The sequence below is a fragment of the Labeo rohita genome, chromosome 6, assembly GCF_022985175.1.
Source record: "Labeo rohita strain BAU-BD-2019 chromosome 6, IGBB_LRoh.1.0, whole genome shotgun sequence".
NCBI classification, from domain to species: domain Eukaryota; kingdom Metazoa; phylum Chordata; class Actinopteri; order Cypriniformes; family Cyprinidae; genus Labeo; species Labeo rohita.
The window spans coordinates 23,092,963-23,104,937 of NC_066874.1; the positions used below are offsets into that span (position 1 = coordinate 23,092,963).

Sequence of the window (11,975 nt, forward strand, 5' to 3'; positions counted from 1 at the left end):
TACAAAAAAGCTGTGCTTAACTTATTCTTTTGTGCTTCACAGAAAATGAAAAACCATATGGTTTGGATCAACAACGATCCATTTAAGATCTGTCAGCTGGAGTGGTGGTATAAATCATAGTAAGATCTGAATCTTACCTTTGAAGGCATCTGCTTGTTGTTCTACTGACTCCCTGACCATCTTCCAGAAGCAGTCTGACACAGCAAGGCTCAGGTTTTTTGTGGTCACCTGATGAGCTTTCAGCATGCCATCCCTTTAGCAGTTTGGGAAAATATTGTACAATCAAAACACATGACAGATTATAAAAAAGGTAAGTTAGAAATAAGCATGAAATATGACTTGTACTTCAGCAGTCTTGAGTTCTGAAAGAAGTCCTCCTCATAATCCTTGATGGAGTCTATGCTTTCATTAGAACTGCCTACAAAAGAATCACAGGAGTGAATGATTTCATCTAAGTGCACAAGATTTTAAATACAAATAGTTTCTAGAAACTCATGTTTACCTTTGCCTGTTACTACAGCAAAATAGCCCAAAGCCTTCATTGGGAATAACTTGCCTTCAACTATTTGCTGGATCTACAAATTGGAAAAAAATGAATAATGTGAGGAAAAATAAAGTATTTTAACACATCATCATCTGCACACAACTGCAGTCAAAATTGCTTGCTTAGTGTCAGAGAACACAAAATGCCTCCCTCTAGTGGTTGCTACAGTAAGTAATGCTTATTATTGAAAGTTTCTGTAGTGAAATATCTGAAGGTCTTACTCTGCTTGGACTAGCCAGATTCTTTTCTGCCAGGTCAACCTTGGTAAGAACAAAGATGGTCCTTTTGCCCTGAGGGTCCATCTGACTGACCAGATCAGTGACTATACTACGCTCTGCATCTACTGAGCCATCTGAAAGAGAGAAATAAACCAAGATAGAAATATTAACAGGATTGGCTTAAGAGAATGACAAATATTTTAGTCGAAAAAACACTCACCCTGAATGCAAAGGATGATGGCATTTGGATTCTGCATGTAGGCTTTACTAATGCTAAAAATTGTTTCTTTTGTGTCAGCAGCCATGCCGGATGTTACAGTCTGTATACACAAGAAACATTCAGTGACATCAAATATCTTCAGCATAGATGTATAAGATTACACATGCAAAAAAATTGTATGATAGTGTACACAAAACTTACACTAATGACCCCCGGCAAGTCAACAAGCACCATTCTCTGAATTCCTGGACCCTTTACACTTAAAGAGATGGTCTAACACAGAATAAAAACACATGAATGATAAATATCAAAGTATTCGGGCACATTCAAGTGTTAATGTTTTCACAAAGGAGTTAAAGGGTTAGTTGACCCAAAAATGAAAATTAACCCATTATTAACTCACCCTCCAAGCATTCTAGATGTATATAACTTCCTTCTTTTAGACAAATCCTATCGGAGTTATATTAAAAATTATCATGGTATTTCCAAGCTTTAGAATGGCATGGGCGGGTGTTTCTCTGTTCATCAGTCCAAAACAAGTCTAATAAGCAAATTAATGCATTTTTTAAAGAAAAATATCCATATTTAAAACATAATAATCCCTTTAATCTAGCTTGCACCAATTCATCGTACACGGAAGCAGCTCCGGGCGGGTCACATAGGACGTTGGTGGTCCGCGTGCACTGCTCAGAAGTGACAAATGCGAACACGCCGTGGAAAGATCAAAACAAGACAATGGTCACGAATTAGAAGCACAAAATGAAGATCTGTAAAGAAAAACGTTGGAGGATTTCAATATAAGCCAAGAGAAGAATGGTTTTCCTTTGCTAAAGTAAGGAAACTTTGCATCCTTTGCTCCTGTAAACAAACGTTAGTTTGTGAGAGACTCACCGGTGCATGCGCAACACCGACGTCCTACGTCATCCACCCCAGAAGGGCTTTCATGTATGACCGATTGGTGCAAGTTAGATTAAAGTGATTATTACGTTTTAAATATGGATATTTTTCTTACAAACATGGATTGATTAGCTACAGGAGGCCTTTATTCACCCCCTGGAGCAGTGCGAAGCACTTTTTTTATTATGGATGGACACACTTTATTGGACTTGTTTTGGACTAATGAAGAGAAACATCCACCCATGCCATTCTAAAGCTTGGAAGTGTCAGGATAATTTTTTATATAACTGGAGGGTGAGTAATTAATAGGCTAATTGTCATTTTTGGGTGCACTATCCCTTTAAGGAACACGGGTCTCACCTCAGGACTGACTGTTTGACCTTCCTTCACACTCTTCCTCATCCTGATTTCAATCTCGTGCCTCAATGCTGCAAGCTAAAAAAAAAAACATAAAATCTCAGTGATCTAAGAGTCAAATATAAAGACTGACAAATTTACACCTAATTTGAGTTAAGAAACTTACATCCTCCTCTTTCCCGAGGTCAAACTCACGAGTGCTGTCTTTGAACATTGCTACATGGTGAGGGCCTTCACTCAGTGTCACCTACATGTAAACACATCACAATTATTATAATATTTATTATATTATTATTATTATTCAAGTGCCATTTAAGTACTATCTGAGTGTAGTTTGTTTAATTCACCTTGACAGGTGATCTGGTCATCATTTCTCCAGAGCCTCTGGGGAAGATCCGAGCTTGAGCTATCATCTCCAACACACTGGTCTTTCCCGCACTCTGGTCTCCAACTACCACCACCTAGTTGAAGCATTAAGAGGTGTATTTATTTAAATAGATCTATATACAATAAAATGCAAGAAAAATCATATTACAGTGAAAGAAGAGGTGATAAACCCACGTGGGCTTATTTGAAGCATCTACATAAAAACCATTTAACTTTCACAAAAGTATATATACATATATACATATACATATACATATACATATATACTGACCCTTGGTAGATGATCTTGAGTATTGTAGTTAGAGTCATAATCTGAGAGAATGTCCAGGACCTCAGAATACATATCAATCAAAGACTTCTGCACAGGATCAAAAACAGAAGAAAAGCATCAATGAAACTCTGTTCTTTATGCACAGCAATGAAAAAGTGGTTTATTGCATGTATCACTTCTATGCATAATTGAAGAAAGTTCAAATCTGACCTTGACTTTTCTTTGGTGAATACCCTTGTCATCTTTCTGCAACACGACTTTCCTCAGTTCCTTATTCTCCTTTTCCAGACGCTCCAGCATCCGTTGGTACTTCAGCTGTTTAAGCATGAGAGAAATGGTTTAGTATGGAAAAACGAAAGCAAAATGAATGATTAAAATCAGTGACACATTAATGTTAATACCTGCGTTCGAAGAAGTTCTTCCTGAAGCTGGTCAACTTTTTCTTTATCAGATGACTGAAAGCACAAGAAACAATGTAGCAGACTATGACCATGTTATTTCTTTTCAGTAAAACTGATGATCTTCCTAATATCCCCTGTAAGAGCCATTGCACAAACAATCCACATCTCGTGCGTTCAATTCCAGCAGGCGTCCCAGCAGAGGAAAGGCAAGTTAATGCAAAGAGAAGAAATTTCATTTCCAGGTTTTTCAAGCATTTAATCAATCAATTATTCTTTTCACAAATCACCACACTTCAAAAAAATGATTCGTAAAGGATGCCTAGATTATATATTGATGCATCAAGAGCGCATTTCTTGGCCCGCACCTGCAATGCAATTAAGTACCAAATCCCAGAAAAGCAGTGAATGATTTGAGGAGAGAAGAACACAAAGGAAAACATCAAACACACAAACACACATCTACATACAAAAACAAGGGTGTGTGATTTGAAATGAGCTTTGATTATTGCTAAATAACATGTCTGTCGTCTATGCAAATGTAATTAGTTTTGATGTTAGGCAGGTTTATTTTGCTGACCAACAGCTGGAGCAAAGTGCATTGCACTCTATGTGGTAGGACGGCAAACCAGGCCATGCAGTGAATATTAACTGTACACAGGACTGTGTAAATAAATGTGCTTGCATGACCGAGGCAAAATGGATCAGGTTTACTGGGCTTATTGTGAAAATTATGGAAATATACAAGTGTCACTTATTCTGCTAGTGATAGGCTGACAGCGAACGTGATGTCTTTTACTTTCACAATAACAGCATGTTTAGAGCAGGGGTCCTTTGAAAGCATTTTGAAGCATTTTACTGTATTGTTTGAATGGATAATAAGTATTTGATTGTTGAAAAATCAATGTTTATGCTACATACCGTGAGGTTCAAAAGTCTGAGACCACCCTAAAAATCTTGATTTAATTTAAACTTGGAAATAAACAGAAGTTATAGGAATTTGCAGAAGTATAAACCAAGAAACACTACAGTACAAACTGAATAAGAAATATTTCATACATAAAAATATTGCACCATTTCTGGGTCACTAATGAAATGAGCAAATTTGTCTGATCATGTGAACCAGTTTGTGGAAAGGATAAGATTTCCTTCCACTGAAGCTCAAAAAGTGCTCTTTGGAACATTCACAAATGGGGGACATTTTGCCACACCAAGGCCACGTATACATTACAGCTAAATTTGTTATCACTTCTCCTTTTTGTCACTTCTCCTTTTAGTACTTAATCCTGTTTTGTACACACACAGTTCAGTAATTTACAGGAGTGACAACTGTGTATAACAACCAAATTGACTCCCAAAAAATACAAGTAGCGACAACTGCATTTGCAGAAACTGAACCAACGACAACGATTTTCATAGTTATTTTTTTTGTATACATGGTGCAAAAAAAACACAGGGTACGCTTTGACTCATTAGTGTTGCTAGAGCTTGATAAAAAACAAAACAACAAATAAGAGCAAGCCCTTAATAATGTCATATCCAAATGGGTCATTCAGTGTCAACTCAACCAGAGGCTCCCAGCTCAAATTTCTGATTAAGAAATATTTAGAATAAACATGTATGGTGATAAAAGCCAAAATATTAAATGTCACAGATATATTTTGTAGAGGGGAGCCAAAATTACAAGTTTCACCTTCCAAGTTTTTTGAAGCCATTTTATAAGGATGTAAAAATGACTTTAGAATGATGGCAGCATCATTATTTTCTTGTTACACAGATATTAGTAGGTCTATTAGTAAGATTTGTTGACTTTAGCAATTTATGTTTTATTATATGCCAACGGTGATGGTTCCAAAAATAGCAAAAAGCACTTTTTGTGTTTTTTTGCTTCAAGTTTACATGCCTGTACCTTAAATATTAAAGGTAATTTAATATCCTTTTAGATTCAGGTTCTTAACAAACTTTCCTTTTGGCATCTTCATTTTAAAGACCCTTGATGGTTCAATCCCAAAGATATGCAGATTTTAATGCGGCTCCACGAGTAATATCTAAAGAACAAATAATGAAATGAGAAAATTCCTGAAATGTTTTCCTCAAAAAACATAATTCCTTTATGACTTAAAGAAAGACATGAACATCTTGGATGACAACGGGGTGAGTAAATTATCTGTAATTTTTTGTTCTGGAAGTGAGCTAATCCTTTAATAAACTTTCCTTTTGAAACCTTTTGATTTGACACAGAATGACCCAAACACGCTATCTTGGAAAAAAGCCACATACCAAACTATAGCGACCTAAACCTATTTACTTTATTAACTCCATTAACTGGATCGCTTTATGAGCCGAGCCTAAAACAAGTCCAAAGACACTTAATAAGCTTCGCTTATTATAAGTGGACATAGCAACTCTTCATGAGCGCATTCTGCAAAACAGTCTTCCAAAACAAACCATGATGGCACTGCCGACGTTTGTTTAGTTAAAATGGCCGAACATTAATATAAATAAAAGAGAAAAACAGACTTAGTGGCAACTTCCCCCAACCAGCCACAGTATCCCTGATTAAGCCGTTGTTTTATCTAGTGGTCTCAGACTTTGCACTCCAAGTTATGAGATGGAATAACATCACAGGGAAAATCACAGTTTGGTGTGATTGGTGTAGCCATACAGATGCTCAGATCAAATTAATATATAAGTGCGGATTAAGCTCTCGCTAAGGATACGATCATTCCCGAAAGGAACCTACACTGGAGCTGAAAATTACAGAGATCTTGGATGGGTGGAGCGACTTATTTGGTTTGTAACTAGAGTATATTGAAGCTGCAGTTTTCTCACACCAGTCGTTAATACCACCACCATTCTGCTAGCTATATTATAAATATTAACATATCATATTAAGCTAATAAAAATTCGGGAAAAATATATAGCTGAATGTCAAAAATTCAATACATCCACAAAATAGCTAGAAAAGAATGGTGTGGGCCAGTCACAGACTGGCATGAGAGCCACAGCATCAGAGGGGTGGTGGGAGAGTGGACCTTCACCTTGCGTTTGGACTGCGAGGGGCTGGGGTTCGGGGCCGGGCTGGGACTGGGTTCACGCGGCGGAGGCGGAGCATTATTGGCTGCCGCCCGCCGCATCTCCTCCTCATGCCGCTGGATCTGCTGCTGAATGAGAATGAGCTCGCTGAGCAGCCCCTGCTGAGGGACGGCACAGTGACAGAGACGGGGAGTCAATCAACCTGCTTACCAACTAATAGGAGGACATGGCAGAGCTTTTGGGAAATGGTCCGCATCAATTAATATCCTGCTCTTGGTAATATAGCAGTTTTGAATCTAACTGATGAATCTTGAAGAGCAGAAAGAGACAACCAATGAGTCTCTAAGCACAAGACCGGGGGAAGATTTGAACTGCGAAGATCAGAGGGAATCACACTAATACTGTTGAAACACATTCAAGAACTGCACTCACAGTCAGTATTGTCAAGCTGCTGTAACTGCAGTAGATGAACTAAGATCACACAAAACTACTGCTATTAACAAAAGCGGGCATTTGAGGTGTAATGAGTGATGTAGTTGCAGAGCAATGCAAAGCCTGAAGCTGGAGAGAGCAAATATTACTAGTCACGTCTTTCAAAAACATGCTGCTTCCGTCCATAGGTATTAATTTGATTTCATAATTTTGTCTTGTATTATATATGCACATACCATTCAAAAGTTTTGAAAAAAGTCTTTTATGCTTTAAGCTTCATTTATTTAATTAAAATACTGTAAAAATTATTACAATTTAAAATAACTTTTCTATTTCAACATTTTAAAATGTAATTTATTCCTGTTATGGCAAGATTATTTTAGCAGACATTACTCCAGTTTTGTGTATTACTGTTTTGTGTATTATGATCCTTAATAACTAGGGATGTAATGGTATTATCAACATCGTGGAATCGCGATATTATCATGATCACATGACGATATGAAATGATAGGTCTTCCAGGGAAAAAGTGTAGTTTTTAAAAAATATTTAAACTTTTTATTCTAATATAAAAGGTCTTTAAAGTTGTGTTTTGGGCCATTATTCTTTGGCACAGTATCTGTCAAATGAACTAAAACTGAAAGCACCATATGGCTTAAAGGAACACTCCACTTTTTTTGAAAATAGTCTCATTGTCCAACTCCCCCTAGAGTTAAACAGTTGAGTTTTACCGTTTTCGAATCCATTCAGCCGATCTCCGGTTCTGGCGGTAGCATTTTTAGCATAGCTTAGCATAGATCATTGAATCTGATTAGACCGATAGCATCTCACTCAAAAATGACCATGTATAATGACAATATTTCTCCTATTTAAAACTTGACGCTTCTGTAGTTACACTGTGTACGAAGACTGACGGAAAATGAAAAGTTGTGATTTTCTAAGTCGATATGACTAGGAACTTTACTCTCATTCCGGCGTAACAATCAAGGAACTTTGCTGCCGTACCATGGGTGCAGCATATGCAAATGTACAAAATTTTCATTTTTTTCCAAGTCTTCATTTGTATTTTTTTTTATTATTTTTTTTTTTTATATATTGCAATACTATTGTATCGTGGACTTTATATTGATTTTGATATCATTACATCCCTATTAATAACACATATTAAAAACTCAATCATTTTAATATGCTAATTTGATGCTTGAGAAACATTTATTATTGTTGTTGTAGAAAACAGTTGTGCGGGTTAATATTTTGGTGGAAACCTTGATGCATATATGATTCTTTGATTAACAGGAAGTTGAAAAGAACTACAAATCTTCTATAACATTATAAGCATCTTTACTATAATGCTTTTTAAATTTGATGCATCCTTTGTGAATAGAAGTTTAAATTCCCTTAAAAAAATATTACTGACAACAAACATTTGAACGGTAATGCACAAATATTTCTGCTAAACCCTTTTCTGTTAAAAAACATTTTATGGTCTACATCTTCTGTCAAGTATGCTAATACGAAAAAAACACAATTAGCGCTAATTTCAACTAAAAAGTGTTTAGTTTAACTGCAGATAATGAGGGTTTTATGAGTGAGGAAACAAAGACAATGGAAACAACAACACTGACATCAAACATTAAAATATCATGGAGTGAATTGCTCTCAGAGAAGCAATTTTTTAGAGAAAGCGTAATGATCATGACGGACAAACATGTAACTGAAAGACAGAAATGAATCTCCTGCAAGAGTTTTAATACAGTTGCAGGACAAAATATGTGAACCTATTGCTAGAAAGGGATACAAACTTATCTCTAATAACCTTGATGCTCATCTATCATTGGTTCAGCATGTATGTGGAGAACGAGACATCAGCCCTAAAGACATTTCCTTCAAATAACATGAAGACATCCAAAAGAGGTAAAATATCAAGAGTAAAGTGCAGAATACAGCACTGCTCACAATTCCCAAATAAAAGAATAATTACAGATACTCTATATAGGCAGAAATGGGTGGACATTGTTTTTTTTTTTTTGGCTAATTCACTTATTACTAGCTTGTATGTTCATAAAAACAAGCACACAGCAATGCATAGACATCTGGAGCAGAATGGGGATTTTTCTGTTCCAGTATGACAGTTCACACAGCTTTCTATTTGGCTAAATAGTGTATTTGCTATGGTGGAGGGCAGCTTAATACAAGAGCAGCTTCACTTCAGCATTAGCCAGTTGCTACAAGCTACTAAAAAAACAGCACTCATATATAGCAGGACTACAAAAGTGCCTTGACCAATGGTGTTTGTGTCTTGCAGCAAATAATCAAAACAAATGCACAGCAGTTAGCAACTCAGTTAATGCTGAAAAAAGCCAAAGCAACACAGCTAGGCAGAAAAATGCAGGTAAAGAAACTTAAGCTGCTTTAATTATTATAGTAGCTGAAAAATAAAAGTATCAAAAGGGCCATCATATGTCATCATAAAGCCATTTACCTTCTTAAACTGTTTATCGGCACTGTCAGACATGGCTGCAGATGTTGGTGGGATATCTGTGGCTCTCAGGGTTGATTCACCTGTGGTTTCTGAAAAAAAAAAAAAAAAAAAAAAAACATACAAATTGAAGTCATTTTTCTTGAAACACACATTTAGTATAGACTTTACACATTTAGAAAAAAAGAAATGCATGTCAAGTGACAAAAAAATAGCGTGCAGAAGCATATTATTTGCTTGCATTTTATATTATGTCACCATATCCCAAAGAGACTCAAAGGTTTGAAAAGTAAAAGTGGTGCAAAAGTGCTTGAAGAAATACTTTCTAAATAATAAAGGCCCACTTTTATAAGACCACATAACAGATCATAGGATTTCAGTTTTAATAGTGTAATGATAAAAATTTATAGTGTATGAGAAAATATGTGCAAACTGCTATAGAAAACATGAATAATTATGTGAACATTATATAAAATGCAGGTCTATACAATCGCTTCTTGTCTAAGATGCTAAGAAAAAAATTCAGATTAGATATTCAGTCATAGGTGTACTTTTCAAAACTCTTGAGCTGTAAGAACTTCAAACAGACAGGATAAATTATTAATCACAGTGGAAAGAGAGAAAAAGACAAACACAAGGAATGGCCCACAAATCTTAAAAGAGGAGAAGGTGAAGTCAAGGGACCAAGTGGCAAGACAATTAAAATCAGAGAAATCACACATTTACAGATGCTGTTAGTGTCTGGAACTGCATCTGTAACTGACTCATGTTAACTGAATGCTTTAGCATTGAATTTAAAGATCTAGGTCAAATAAATTAACACTTAAGTCTGTGTAATCTAAACTAAATATACACAACCATTACAAAATCTGGGGTCTGTGAGATTTTTTTTTTTTTTAATAATACATTTAATCAGCAAAGATACATTAAATTGATCATAAGTGTTTAATAGACACTGTCCTTTCAACTTTCTATTCATCAAAAGAAAAAAAAGTATGTTTTCCAAAAAACTATTAAGTAGCACAACAGTTTTCAACTATGATAAGAAATGCTTCCAAATTAGCATATTACAATGATTTATAAAAGCTCTTATGACACTGAAACTGGCCGTAATGGTAGTCGAAAACAGCTTTGCCATCATAGGAATAAATAAAACTAAAACCGCTATTTCAAGAGCATTTAAACAAAAAAATAATAATAATAATAATAATAAAAAATAAAAAAAACTTACCCACCCCAAACTTTTGAAAGGTAGTGTTGTACATAGCAACGCAACAACAGCAGGCTCACTTAATGTTTTCAAAAAGTTGAATTTCTGTTATATAAAGTAGCTTTGTGCAGAAAAGCGATTTCTGACTAACAACATTATTATGATATTTTAAAGATTATTTCCTTTCATAAGGGGTTTTGCTGGTCCATCCTTAGAGGCACCACCCCTCCAACTTAAATCCATTTTACAGTACGTCAGTGCAGCAGCGCAGGAGGAATCGGGGCACACTAAGTGAGGCGTTTACACACCTAATAACAGACGCAGACCAGAAGCTCCATTGACTTCACTACCCAAACCTGTGAAGAACGTGAAGGGAGGGAGAGGAGGAGGGAGGAACAAGAGGAACAAATGAAATGAAAATAAAATAAAGACTGTAGAAAAAGCGTGAAGAGCTCATTCCATTGCACAATGAATGGTGATTCTAGCAGACGAGCAGTGTCAGCACTGTATGCTGTAAAATATGTTAATGCAAACAACTAATCTTAAATCATATTATCATTAGGAAGATGCCGATTATGCACATATGAAAGTGATTATAAGCAATGCACAGGTGTTTTAAAACAGACTAAAAATATTCTAATTGATTCAGCTGATAGAAATCACAAAGACAAACCACATGAAGCCCAAGGTTAGATTTTAGCTTTAAAAATCTTAAAGGAGAAGTCCACTTCCAGAACAACAATTTACAAATAATCTATTCACCCCTTTAATTTACTTGCACTTCCTTAGCCTTTGCGCATTCACTTTGTAAACACTGGGTCTGTAGTTCCGCCTACGTCGCGCATGACCATTATACATGATTCAATAATACGTAGCGTTGTGGACGTGCATCCCAGAGCTAGTGCTACATGAGGTTTTGTGCTTAAAAAAGTATACAAATTTTTTTTTTTTGAAAAAAAATTACCGATCGTTTCACTAGATAAGAGCCTTCTTCCTCGGCTGGGATCGTTTAGAGCCCTTTGAAGCTGCATTTAAACTGAATTTTGGAAGCAATTACATTTTCAGGGGCACAATTGAAGTCCATTATATGGAGAAAAATCCTGAAATGTTTTCCTCAAAACCAAAATTTCTTTTCGAATAAAGACAGAAAGACATGAACATCTTGGATGACAAGGGGGTGAGTAAATTATTTGTAAATTGTTGTTCTGGAAGTGGAATTCTCCTTTAATATTCACACACACTTTAACAGAAACTGACATTTACAAACAAATAACATTTTAGTGCTATTTTGAATTTGAAAATCTTTTCAGATCAAAAGCATATATAATATACATCAAACTCACATTGAAAAAACAGATACACATTCACAATTTTATACTTAATAAATTATATATTTATATATTATATATACACAACCGTTCAAAGGTTTCAGATTAATATGATTTTTAATGTTTTTTGAAAAATTGTCTTGTGCTCATCAAGGCTAAAAATAAAACAGAAATGTTGAGAAATTTTATCACGGTTTA

General features: G+C 35.5%; 1 protein-coding gene across 4 annotated transcripts in view; it reads right to left on the reverse strand.

The window, feature by feature from the left end:
- Positions 1-11,975, reverse strand: part of opa1 (OPA1 mitochondrial dynamin like GTPase) — a 47,444-nt gene that overhangs the window by 31,045 nt on the left and 4,424 nt on the right. The window contains exons 5-19 of one of the 4 annotated variants that reach the window (XM_051112467.1): positions 10,758-10,805; positions 9,243-9,331; positions 6,334-6,489; positions 3,296-3,349; positions 3,105-3,209; positions 2,895-2,981; positions 2,584-2,697; positions 2,403-2,483; positions 2,240-2,314; positions 1,184-1,255; positions 983-1,082; positions 766-896; positions 503-575; positions 346-418; positions 138-253 (exon numbers count right to left, since the gene is read on the reverse strand). In XM_051112467.1, coding sequence (XP_050968424.1) covers positions 138-253; positions 346-418; positions 503-575; positions 766-896; positions 983-1,082; positions 1,184-1,255; positions 2,240-2,314; positions 2,403-2,483; positions 2,584-2,697; positions 2,895-2,981; positions 3,105-3,209; positions 3,296-3,349; positions 6,334-6,489; positions 9,243-9,331; positions 10,758-10,805 — 1,374 coding nt within the window. The remainder of the gene's footprint in view (positions 1-137; positions 254-345; positions 419-502; positions 576-765; positions 897-982; positions 1,083-1,183; positions 1,256-2,239; positions 2,315-2,402; positions 2,484-2,583; positions 2,698-2,894; positions 2,982-3,104; positions 3,210-3,295; positions 3,350-6,333; positions 6,490-9,242; positions 9,332-10,757; positions 10,806-11,975) is intronic. The other 3 variants (XM_051112468.1, XM_051112469.1, XM_051112470.1) reach the window with 3 other exon arrangements.